Consider the following 13,159-nt stretch of genomic DNA (forward strand, 5'->3'; position numbering starts at 1 on the left):
ACCTTTCTTGTTTTGTTCATAGTGAGTCAGACAAAGGAAGAAAACCCTAATAATAAGGCCTGAGACCTCTGTTCTGAGCCCATGTGTTGCAAATGCTTCTCTGACCTGCTCCTTGGGCTCTTTTAGTTCCTTTCTGCTCCTTTTAAAACTGATGGCATTTTTATCATTATCATCGTTATCCATACTGCTTGGTTGCTCACTATTGAGATTTGAAGACCTTTTAAATGATAGGCACATATATAGCAAACACCCAAACGATGACATACAGCTAGATGAATTTCCATGCAGTGAGCACTATGTAATGGCCTCTCAGAAGAAAGATCCACCAGCACTCCACAGCCTGGCTTGTAGCTTCTGGTCACCGGCAGTCCCTTCTCCCCTGCCCTAAAACTAACCATGGTCTGTACCCCTTGGATTACCTTTGCCTTCCTTTGCTCTCCTTCCAGCTATCGAAACAGACTCTTACGACATGCAAGTCTCTGCCATCCTGCATGGCACATAGATGCATAAGCAGAACAGTCTCCCTTGGTTTTATCATTTCAATTTGTCTGTCCACTGGTCAGTCTTCCCTTCAGGTGGCATTATTACGATGCATTATGAGGAGACAACTGGCCCTGCTGGTGAAAGGCTGTCATCCCACCCCCTCAGAAGGCTGAGGCACAAGGATAACTTTAAGGGCCTTCTGGCTACTGAGCAAGCTCAGAGCCAGCCTGGGCAACCTAGTGAAGACCTGTTTCAGAATGAAAATTGAAAAATTGTTTGGAGAAGTGTTTAGTGGTAAAACACTAACTTAGCATACATGAGATCCTGGGTTCAGTCTTTCATATCACATAAAATACATAAAAATCAGTCCCCAGTATTGCATGAAAATGTGACATGTAAGTAAATAAACAAGTTAAGTGCATGACGAGTCACCATGCTGAGTCACATGTAAATTTCACTGGAAGAGACAGTGCTGGTCTTTATTCATGAGTTTACACTGCCATCAACAGTAAAGCTTTAGGGCTGAAGAGATGGCTCAGTGGTTAAGAGCACTGGCTGCTCTTCCAAAGGCCCTGAGTTCAAATCCCAGCAATCACATGGTGACTCACAACCATCCGTAATGAGATCTGATGCCCTCTTCTGGTGTGTCTGAAGACAGCTACAGTGTACTTATAATAAACAAACAAACAAACAAACAAAACAGGAATATTCTAGTTGTTCCTCATTTGTCCATGCGTTGTCCAGTCCTTTGGCAGGACGTGGCAATGGATGATTTTTTAAAATTGTTTTTAAGCTTGTCATTCTATTATTGGCTTATATATGCTGCAACCTTAAAATTTACTACAAGCTGTCAACGCTTTGATCATTTTCCAGAAGATGTATTTTAAATTAAACTCAGCATTTGAAGTTCAGTCCCTCTCTTCCTGTCAGCAGTGCCATTTCTGCCATGTTTTAAGATTCCACTTGTGTGGGTGGGGGCTTAAAGCGGTGCTCTTTCTCTAGACTTGCCCACCTTTACCCTCTGCTCTCTATTGCTAGTGTCTGCCCTTTTCCAACTACTGTCTTATCCTCTGGAAGAACTAGATTAGTATTTTCTTTAATGTGAGTTTAGTACTAGGACATATAACTACTATAAGTTTTAAATGTGAATATATATGATTTATTTTCTGTTTTGCTTGCATGTATGTCTGTGGGCCACGTGTGCCTGTGCTTTAAGCAGTCAGATCCCCTAGGACTGGAGTCATAGACAACTGTGGCTGTTATGTAGATGCTGGGAATGGAACCAGGATCCTCTGGAAGAGCAGCCAGTGCCTGTGACCACTGAGCCACCTCTCCGGCCCACGGCCATTCTTTTTTAAATGATTTTTTTTATTGTTTTTAATTATTTGTGCAGTGTGTATGTATGGTGGGTCGGTGTACGAGAGTACATGAGCCTGCTGAGGCCAGAGAGTCATATTTGGAGTAGTCCTTTTATTTCTCTCTCTTCTCCCCTCCCCTCTCCTCCCCTCTTCTTTTTTTTTTTTTTTTTTTTTTTTTTTTTTTTTTCTGAGTTTCTCTCTTCATCTCTACCTGCAGTGCTACCCCAAAAGTCGACCAGGCTGGCCTCGAACTCAGAAATCCGCCTGCCTCTGCCTCCCGAGTGCTGGGATTAAAGGCGTGCGCCACCACGCCCGGCTCCCACTTCTTTTCTTTTCTTCCTTTTTTTATGACAGGGTTTCTCTGTGTAGCCCTGAACTTACTTTGTAGACCAGGCTTGGCCTTGAACTCAGAAATCCACCTGCCTCTACCTCCCGAGTGCTAGGATTAAAGGCATGAGCTACAACACCTGGCCCATGTATAGGTGTTCGTCAGCATGTGCATCTGCACATTGGATCAGCCCAGAGGTCAGAAGACATGGAAGACACTTTGACATGTGTTAAAGGTATGTATGTACTAATAGGGGACTAAAAGACCCATTTCTCCCAGATAGGGGGAAATAAGGGACAGACTGAAACCAACTTTACTGGTTTCTCAGGCATTTTGAGAGTTACTCACCAGCAATCCAGTCAAGAGTCTAGCCTGGCCGGGCGTGGTGGCGCACGCCTTTAATCCCAGCACTCGGGAGGCAGAGGCAGGCGGATTTCTGAGTTCGAGGCCAGCCTGGTCTACAGAGTGAGTNTGTGTAGCCCTGGCTGTCCTAGAACTCACTCTGTAGACCAGACTGGCCTCGAACTCAGAAATCCACCTGCCTCTGCCTCCCAAGTGCTGGGATTAAAGGAGTGCACCGCCACCGCCAGGCTCTTCTTTATCCTTTTCACCAGAGGACCCCTGCTTTATCTCGTGGGACACTTGATTACATGTTGCTGGCTTTGCAGTATTGAGCTATAGGCATGGTCCCTGCATGTGTTCTTTTTGGTCTTGTGAGTATCTTATAAAAGATTAGCTTCAAGGATCTGCATAAATTGACAGAAGCTTCAATTTCTAGTTTTGAATGAATTATGAGGATTACTTTGCCATCTCTTCATCTAATATGGACTCTATTGTTAGCAGAACTGCCTCATGTCTGTTTCCTGCCTATAGCATCTCATAGACCGTGGAGTACATCCTCTCACGGGCTCAGATTGCGTTTATTCAGCTTCTACCAGATCCTAGCAGACTCTTCTATGTATTTTAACTTAAATTCCAGCTACCAGTGTTAGCCTGTCCACATGTTTTATTTCTTTATCAGGGCTGCCTCTGTTCTGCAGTCACAAAAGTCAGAATCCCTTTCATTCATGTCTCTCTGTAGTGCTTGTTCTTAAAATTGCTCAGGTCCTTTTAAAGGTCCTTTACCATTCCTCAGATTTCACCTCTGTCCATACTATTTCTTTACTCATAGGTTCATCATGTCTCTTAAAGATTGAATGTTTTAGAATATATATATATAGGGAAAAGAGTTAAGAACTGAAAATATCTTTATGTTAAGAAAATACCTTAAAATCATTCTCATTAGAACAGTTTGTTAGAAATAAAAGTTTTTAAAAGGTTGTTGCTGTAACTCTCCACAGGCAATGAATACCAGGGAGAGTGGTAAAGCGTCGTCGAGTCTAGGTCTGCAGGATTTCGATTTGCTTCGAGTTATAGGGAGAGGAAGTTACGCCAAAGTACTGTTGGTTCGGTTAAAAAAAACAGATCGCATTTATGCAATGAAAGTTGTGAAGAAAGAGCTCGTCAATGACGATGAGGTAAGTGTGGGGCGGGGGGTGTCACTGTTTCTAGACAGACCTCGCATGCGCGAGACGCTGGGTGCAATCCAGAGTACCACACATCCATGTACACACATGCACACGCACACACACACACACACACACACACACACACACACACTATTTCAGTGTTTATGGGTTATTTTCTAGGCACATGCTTTAGGTAAAAATAAAGTCAGAGCATATTATCACCAAGGGAAATATTATTTGAGCTTTCCTTGCTTTCTAGACGATTTCATAATACTGGATATTTGTTAATGGTACTCTCTCTTTGTATAAGGTTTGTTTCATGACAGTGACTGGTTTTGATATTTAGTCTATTTGGTTAACACTTGTGATCATTGACTTGCTAAGAACAAATTTATTATTAGTTTGGGTCATTTCATTTGACATAGATTTCTTTGGTATTTTAAATAGGATATTGATTGGGTGCAGACAGAGAAGCATGTGTTTGAGCAGGCGTCCAATCACCCTTTTCTTGTCGGGCTGCATTCTTGCTTCCAGACAGAAAGCAGGTAAGGCTAAAGGACAACAGGTGTCATTAGGTGTCATACTTTCTGGCGTGTTATATAAGAAGACTCTGTTTCCCAGAATTCTTGAAGTAGGAGGACTACTTATAACTTCCTGCTACAGTCAGTGATGTCGCTCATAGACATAGAAGGAAGAAAAAGGGAGCGGGGAGGGGCTCTTCAGAAACAGCAGTAGCTAGCCAACCCTTCACATATCCTCCGGGTTCTCACCTTATGACATAATGTCTCGTTACCTGAAGTGACAGTTAAACATGACTCACCTAGTTCCTAAGATTGCAGTGAAACTACTAAGAGTGGGATCGATTGGTGCAGAAGTAGAAGTTGGGTCACACCGGGTCACGTGTGTCCCCTAAGGTCAAAGGGTGAGTCATCTCAAGAGCCTTCATGCTGCTCTGTGGGAAATGCCAGGAGCCGTACGACTAACTGACGTGTGGTTCTTGCCTCTTCTCAGGTTGTTTTTTGTCATAGAATATGTAAATGGAGGGGACCTCATGTTTCATATGCAGCGACAGAGAAAACTTCCTGAAGAGCATGCCAGGTAAGTTGTTTTGTTTTTTTTGCTCAGGGCTGCCTGACCTTTTATGTCTGCTAGTTGAAACAGTACATAAACAGGTTATCTTGTTACAGTTTATTCTTTGTAAGTCAGGAGGTAGTTAAGTTACATAATATATTATATCTATCACATATTATTATAATCTGTTGTTTGTGTTCATTATGTGTTTAGGGTTTTGCAGATGGTTATTATTCATAGCAAAGCCATATTTTTTTTTTCAATTTAAGGTTTTACTCTGCAGAAATCAGTCTAGCACTGAATTATCTTCATGAGCGAGGGATAATTTATAGAGATTTGAAGTTGGACAATGTACTGCTGGACTCTGAAGGACACATTAAACTCACTGACTACGGCATGTGTAAGGTGAGAGACCCTCCGGATGGCTTGTAGCCTGTCAGCTAAGTAACTTCACACTTAGATGGGAAGAGATCACTGCCTTGTTGAGGATATTTGAGAATTCTGGTCTGAAGACAAGTGTACTCCCTGGCCATTTGGCCACTTGCAGAACTCCATGTCTTCTGTGATGTGTGTTATAAATGGGTCACTTTTTAAAAATTGGTTGTAGCTTTTTTGTTATACTTTTGAAGAAAATTTGGAAATAATATTACCTACAGTCCTGTTACGTTAACACAGTATTTACATGCCACCTTCCAAGCTTTTACCATTTATCAGACCTGAACCTACTTTCACATTTTTCCTAGGAGTCTTTTTATATTTAAATTTTAAATCTCTGACATACAATATGGCATACAATCAAGTAAGCATTTTACTTTATCTCAGAATATGTCTATTAATGCTATTTTATTCCATTGGCAACAGTGTTTTATTTAGAGGTTTGATCTTTTCCGACAAAATGTCTAGAGAACTATTCTACTTATTAATCCTGCCCTAACAAAACATCTGCGAGTATATGAGTGTATGCACTGCATCCCCATCCATCAGGAGGAGGTAGCATAAACACTCACATGGTAATGAGGATTTAATGTTACCCCTGCACACCTTATATTAGGTAGTAAAGTCATGCAGTGTATAAAACTCAAGACCATTTTTCCTGTCATGCACCTTAAATCATTCTCTTTGTAACTAGTGAAGAGGGCTAAGTCACTGGGTCCCCTGCACGCCTCATTTGTATTCATGATACCTTTTTGCTGTCATGGTTTTCCCATAGTGTTCTTCTCTCTGGTTTTAAAGCTCATCACAATAATAATGGATTCTTAAGTTCCAAGGGCAGATGAAAAATATGCAGAGTATTAATCTGCAAGTTAGAACAGTGTTTTGGATTTTTTAGTTACTATCTGAATATTAGTTAAAATTACAGGTAGCTTGAGGAGGCAGAGGCACGGTGACACACCTCTTAGGGTGAAGCAGGGTGGTCATGAGCTCAAGGCCAGCGTGGACTGGACAGCAAGAGTTTGCCCACCGAGCCATCTTCCCAGCCTGGGAGGAACCTTTCTTTCATGACTTTCTGTCCTTCCCTTGTCCCCCAAACATGTATGTCCATATTTATACGGTGATGTGAGTATATGGGACACATTTGGTGGTTGGCTTGGTTTTAGTTTGTCTTTGTTTTGGTAGGCGTTTCTGTTTGGCTTGGTTTTATTCCTTAGAAACAAAATACTGGTGTGTAGCTGAGGTTGACCCTGAAGTAACAATCCTCCTGTTTCAGTCTTCCAAGTGCTGGGATTACACGTGGACCACCATGCTTTTTTAAGTCGTCTAAAAGTTACTGTTTATTAGTTATTGGTGTATAGGATATGTTTTCTGAATGTTGAAACCTCATAATCAAAGACCATGAAATTTTCCTACTGTGTTCATTTTTATTCTTTTTAAAAAATGTTAGTAGGTATATAGAAACTTATATTTGTTACAGCTCTTGATGGGTGTTCCATTTATTACTGGGTTTTCTCTACTTAGTTTATTTGTGCATCGTTCACCTTCCTACAGCTATTAAAATATCAAAGCAGAAGACACACTCCATAGGAGACAAAGCATCACAGTGTCGACAGTCATGCAGTCTTCACCTTAGTCACGTGACCTCTGGTTTCGTAGTAAATTTTAATAAATGTTATTTTAAAAGCAGTTTTATGTTAACTGAATTGACTTTAGCAACGTCTAATGTGAATAAGTTTTCTTTTACTCTGTTTAGTAGTAATCACTGTTCCTAGTGATGCTGTTCAGGTTTAACATATTGCATATACATGCTAAGTTTAGACACATGAAATGGAATAGGTAAATGTAAAATGGTGTTGTCTCTTATCTTTTCCCCTTCTTCTCCTTTCCTTTTTCCCCCATGAAAGGAAGGATTGCGGCCTGGAGATACAACCAGCACTTTCTGCGGCACTCCCAATTACATTGCTCCTGAGATCTTAAGAGGAGAAGATTATGGTAATAAATTAATAGGTGGTATTTTAGGTGTTGCTATAATTGGTACCAATACAACATAAATAGTATCGCATTTTAATATTCATTAATATATAAGCCTTCCTTAGTTTAGTTAAGGGTCTGGAGACTCTCAGATTCTGAAACTGGACCCACCCAAAAAAGGTTTGGCATTTGGGGGAATTACATTTAAATAGTATTTTACTAGTGACAAGCACTAAACAGTGGCAAGAACTGTGGTAAACAGTTCACTCTAAATTCCCTCACAAGCCTTCTGAGGTACATGTTGACTTGTTTGACAAAGAAGGGAAGCAATGTACAGAAAAGCTTAAATTATATGCCTGGGTCACAAAAGCCAAGGAAGTGCCCAGGTATGTAGGTACTTATTAACGCATCAGCTATGTCAGTCCAGGGTCACGAACTTCAGAAGATTGTTCAGATTCAGGGGGTATTTCCCTTAGTGTTCTAGAAGTTCCTAAAGGCTGGGGGCTTGATAGGTACCAGGAAGTACCTACCTACCTTCCTTCCTTCCTTCCTTCCTTCCTTTCTTCCTTCCTTCTCTTTACAGAGTTAGGGTGTCTCTACATAACCCTGGCTGCCCTGGAACTTGTTCTGTAACAAGGTTGGCCTCTAACTCAGTTCCTCCTGCCTCTGCCTCCTTAGTGCTGGGATTTAAAGTATGGATCTCTGGCGCCCATTAATTTTCTTCACATTTATTTTTATTAGTTCTTTTGAGACTTTCCTACAATATATTTTGATCACATCTACTTTCCTGGTCCTCTTATATGCCCCCACTGCCAACTTCCCTAATCCAGCTTCGTCTCCTCTTGCTTTTTACCCAGCTAGTCCATGCTGCCCTTATGTTCTTGGATCTGTGGACTTCCACGGGAGCATGGTCAGCTTGCAGGAAACAACTCTTTTAGATAAAAGAGTTAGCTCTCCTGTAGCTATCACTTGCCATAGCCCCGCCTGTCCACCTCCCTTACCATGCTGGGATCTGGTCTGACTTGAATTTACACAGGGCTTGTGCATGTTATCCCAGTTTTTGTGAGCTTGTGTGTACAGCTGCCCTACTATGTTACCCCAGTTTTTGTGAGCTTGTGTGTACAGCTGCCCTACTATGTTATCCCAGTTTTTGTGAGCTTGTGTGTACAGCTGCCCTGCTGTGTCTGGAGACTTGTTTGTGTTCGTCCTCCACCTCTGGTTGTTACAGTCTTCCCCCTTTTCTACAATGTCTCCCTATGCTTGGGAGGAGGAACATATATGTTGGGAGAAATATTAAAAAATGAACCGGCATGTTCCCGATCTTGTGCATCTGCCTCAGCAGCCTGGCCAGCAATGGCCGACCTGTTTTTATCTCATGGAGACTCTCTGACCTAGAGTTCCCAAAACATCTCCACCCAGCTGGCTAAGTTCCCACTGGTGGATTATCTACCATGCCAGCCCTAAGATTCAATCCCCCAAGGCCTGTGTAGTACACCTCAGGCAAACCCATGCTTTGCCATCATACCTTTCTCTCTTGAACCCAGAAGAGCCGATGCTTGAAGGAAAATGCAACACAAACTTAGTTCAGAAACAATTGCTGCCACAACAACTAAAATCCTAACTTGTAAGCCTTATTGAATCTAAATCCTCCAGTGGTGAAATCCTGATGGATCCGCCATTGAATCTGGGAGACACTTGTAATTACATCTTGTCCATACGCTATCCCTGTTTAAAAAGACCTAACTCTCTCCTGCTTCCTCTCTTCCTCCATCCAACTGGAAAGTCCCTCCTACTCACCCAGTGATTGGCTCCTTTAATCATTAGGGGGTTGGTTCACAAGAAGTCGCCTGAGTATGTGTGACTCATTCCTTGTCTGCAATCCCTCCCAGGAGAGTGGAATTAGTATCAACATACAAACAGCACCAGGCCCATCCACAACACATACAGATTTTCGTTTTAGGGTTGCTTGGACCAAGTATTTCTGTAGTTTTTAGTGCCTACCATATTATTTATACTCTAATTAGAATTTGCTTTTCCATTATGTTTACATTTCCATCTCATGATAAAATAAATTTCTGGGGGACTGGAGAGATGGCTCAGTGGTTAAGAGCACTGACTGCTCTTCCAGAGGTCCTGAGTTCAATTCCCAGCAACCACATGGTGGCTCACAACCATCTATAATGGGATCTGATGCTCTCTTCTGGTGTGTCTGAAGACAGCTACAATATACTCAAACACATAAAATAAATAAATAAAATCTTTTAAAAAAATAAAAAATAGGGCTGGTGAGATGGCTCAGTGGGTAAGGGCACCCGACTGCTCTTCCGAAGGTCAGGAGTTCAAATCCCAGCAACCACATGGTGGCTCACAACCATCCTTAACGAAATCTGACTCCCTCCTCTGGAGTGTCTGAGGACAGCTACAGTGTACTTACATATAATAAGTAAATTAAAAAAAAAAAAACTTTAAAAAAATAAATAAATAAAAAATAAATTTCTGATTGCTGGATTTTCACACCTGCAGAGATTTATTACTTTAAACTTCTCTCTAAAGGCTTCAGCGTTGACTGGTGGGCTCTTGGAGTGCTTATGTTTGAGATGATGGCAGGAAGGTCTCCATTTGATATCGTTGGGAGCTCTGACAATCCTGACCAAAACACAGAGGATTATCTATTCCAAGGTAATTTGCAATACTTTGGGGAAATTCTGTGAATAACCTAGAGCAAAGTAAGGGCTCTCAAATTACTATTCTCAGTTAAAATAAAAGAAGAGCAATTTGGACACACACCTGACTTCATGATAGTTTGGAGAATTTTTAGATAGTCCCTTCCCACTTCTCTAGCCTGTAGCTTCGTTTGTAATTTCCTTCCCACACTCAATTCATAACAAAGCATTTAAATGTGTGTGTCATACATAGCAGAACAGGGAACTACTGGGGAGACTGGAGGCATCTGTTACAGAGACTAATCTGTGCACATGAGCTCCAGACTTAGTGCCCGGGCTCAAGAAAAGTGGAATGTGGTTGTGATCTAAGATTGGAGAGGTTTGCTAAGGCCTCCTCAGGGCGGGAGTGTCATGGTGAGGAGTGCTGACAGTCAACAGAGCAGACGGAGGAGGCCAAGCACACGACCTCTACCAGAAAGTGTGCGGCAGCCACAGAATTCTGCACCTAATAGTTAAGACCCTCACAGGATATGAGGAAGTGTCCCATAGAATAAGGAGCCAGAGTGCCTGCCATTAAGATTATAGAAAGAGAATGCAAAGTGCCAATGAGCTATTGTTTCATGCCTGTGCCACTGACAGAGATTTTAGATTGAGAGTAACTGCCTGGTACTGATGAAGGTTTAGAGCAGTGGGAGGTCTTCAGGACTGCTCGTGGGGTTGAAGTTGACAGGAGCTTTGCAGAATAATTTCACATTTCCCAGTACAGTTCTGTGTTACATATATATGCAGACACTTTACAGTACTAACTTCTGTACCTCAGAAGAGCCCTGTGAAGCAGAGATTGTTTTTATTGAGGCATACTAAGTTAGTAAAAATAAACCATGCTTGTAAATAATAAATGCAGTACTAAGGCAGGGGGCCAGCTCTGAGAAGGAGAACAGAGGCAATGCATGAAGTGTTGCAGTTATGCAGATGACATATATTCTGCTAGAATGCCTTAAATAGCTTGGGATTTAAAGAAAAAAACTTAGATTCAAGCCACATACAAACTAAAAATGATACTGTGATTCTTATCTTTTTAAGTCATTTTGGAAAAGCAGATTCGCATCCCACGTTCTCTGTCTGTAAAAGCAGCGAGTGTGCTGAAGAGTTTTCTCAACAAGGTAGGGGCGACGTGGACAGCCTTCTGTGCTTCCTTCTGAGCAAGCAAAGCGCCTCGGCGGCGGAGGCTCGGGCGCTGCGATGGTTCAGAGCAGGGATATGTAACTTTCCAGTTAGAACTGGAATTTTGTTTCATAACCAGACACAGGATCAAATCCTGACCTGATTATCCTTGTCATGTGGCCAATATCATTGATTTACCTCCAGCTTGACCTTTAAATATAAATGATACACACATATGCTCTCCTCAGTGAAGGAAAATAGAGTCTGTAATTTGTTATAACTGCATTTTTAGCTGTGTTTCTGTATCTTTAGCCATAAAACCGATTTCTCACCAAGTGGCCAAGAATGTTTTCTATCCATTTCATAATAACTCTATATTTAGATAAAATTCAGAGGAAATGAAATGACATCGCAAAAATGTAAGCATCATTCAGTTGCTTATGGTAATTGGTAAGCCAGAGCATTTAGGTTCTAAGATTGTGAATTTGGGATTGATAAAATTTATTCCAAATAAATGAAGGTAGAAAATGGGTTACCTCTGTGGGCACATAAGGATGAAATTAATAAAATTGGAAAATTGCACCTAGTGAAGATGGCTATGTTTTTATCATGTGTGTGTGGGTGTTGTGCCAGTGTGTAATCTGTAGCACATGCATCACTGGTGCCCAGGAAGGGTAGAAGAGGGCACTGGATCTCCTGCACCTGGAGATAGACATGGTTGTAAGCAGCTGTGGGTGTTAGGAATCCAACCTGAATCCTCAGGAAGGAGCCATCTCTCTGGCCCCTGCTACAATGTCTTAAATATCTTGGAATTTAAAGATAAAACTTGAAAGCTTCAAGCCACATAAAAGCTAAAAATGATACTGATTCTTAACGTTTTCATCATTTTGGAAAAGCAGATTTGCAGATATTTACACGAGGGAGGGTTTAAACTGGGACGCGTATGCGCTATGAAAAGTGAAGTTGAGAGATGCTAATGTATAAAATAAAATGCCTTTCATCAGGAAGAAAACATTGTAATCCATAGAGCAAAAGCCAAGTTGCAGCCTCTGTCTCGGTCCAGTGCTCAGATAATTCTGTGTCTTTGTCTTAGACAAATTAGGATTTGTTGCTGCAGAGGCTATAACGACGAGCTAAGCATAAGTTTGCTGTAACGTCCAGAGGTTGCTGTAATTATTAAATTATGATGCTGCCCTTGTTTTTCCACATTCTTTAGCAAAGAGTGATGAAGTACTCTACCATTTTAAAACAGGGTCTTATGTAGCGTAGGCTGCCCTTGCATTCTAAGATTCGAGGTACGCCCCATCAGGGCTGGGGATGTGGTGAGTTGATAAGAGCCAGAAGGAAACCTTACCTGCTGTGACCTCTGAATTACTCACTTGGCTCTGGACCATGCTTTCTAGAAATAGCTAGACATTTCAGCTTCACAAATGAAGACATCATAAAATAGGAATTATACTTGTCTAATTCCTGAACACTGCTCTTGCTATAGGACCCAAAGGAACGATTGGGTTGTCACCCTCAAACTGGATTTGCTGACATTCAAGGACATCCATTCTTCAGAAATGTGGACTGGGACATGGTATGTAAATTTTATTTTCCTAGCTTGGGTTTTAGTGTAATCAAAGTCCAATTTTTATTATGTTTATCATAAGTTATTGAAAACTAAGATATTATAGCTTAAGTAACTTAAAACTACTCTATAGCACTTATATAAAACTTAAGAAACAAACAGAATAGTTAATGAGCTGGAGGAGGTCATACTGGGGCCCATAGCAATGTTCCTCTTATTAAGATGTGGCTGTGGCTGCTGATCTTGTGTAGCAGCATACCTGGTGAGACATCAGAGAGCACAGCAAAGTGTGAGGTGCGATGTCCCAAGTGCACACCTCACCTGTCGTGAGATGCAGTGTCCTGAGTGCACACCTCAGCTATCGTGAGGGGCAGTGTCCCGAGTGCACACCTCAGCTGTCGTGAGGTGCAGTGTCCCGAGTGCACACTTCAGCTGTCGTGAGGGGCAGTGTCCTGAGTACACCTCAGCTGTCATGAGGGGCAGTGTCCCGAGTGCACACCTCAGCTGTCATGAGGGGCAGTGTCCCGAGTACACACCTCAGCTATCATGAGGTGCAGTGTCCCGAGTGCACACCTCAGCTGTCGTGAGGGGCAGTGTCCCGAGTG

At 41.8% G+C, this 13,159-nt stretch overlaps 1 protein-coding gene across 1 annotated transcript in view; it reads left to right on the plus strand.

Annotated features, from left to right (window-relative positions):
• Prkci (protein kinase C iota) overlaps positions 1 to 13,159 on the plus strand; it is a 61,474-nt gene that overhangs the window by 42,114 nt on the left and 6,201 nt on the right. The window contains exons 9-16 of the mRNA XM_021157863.2: positions 3,510 to 3,686; positions 4,125 to 4,222; positions 4,689 to 4,775; positions 5,018 to 5,153; positions 7,088 to 7,175; positions 9,708 to 9,833; positions 10,901 to 10,980; positions 12,474 to 12,563. Of these exons, the coding sequence (XP_021013522.1) occupies positions 3,510 to 3,686; positions 4,125 to 4,222; positions 4,689 to 4,775; positions 5,018 to 5,153; positions 7,088 to 7,175; positions 9,708 to 9,833; positions 10,901 to 10,980; positions 12,474 to 12,563 (882 nt within the window). The remainder of the gene's footprint in view (positions 1 to 3,509; positions 3,687 to 4,124; positions 4,223 to 4,688; positions 4,776 to 5,017; positions 5,154 to 7,087; positions 7,176 to 9,707; positions 9,834 to 10,900; positions 10,981 to 12,473; positions 12,564 to 13,159) is intronic.

Source organism: Mus caroli, chromosome 3 (assembly GCF_900094665.2).
Source record: "Mus caroli chromosome 3, CAROLI_EIJ_v1.1, whole genome shotgun sequence".
NCBI classification, from domain to species: Eukaryota; Metazoa; Chordata; class Mammalia; order Rodentia; family Muridae; genus Mus; species Mus caroli.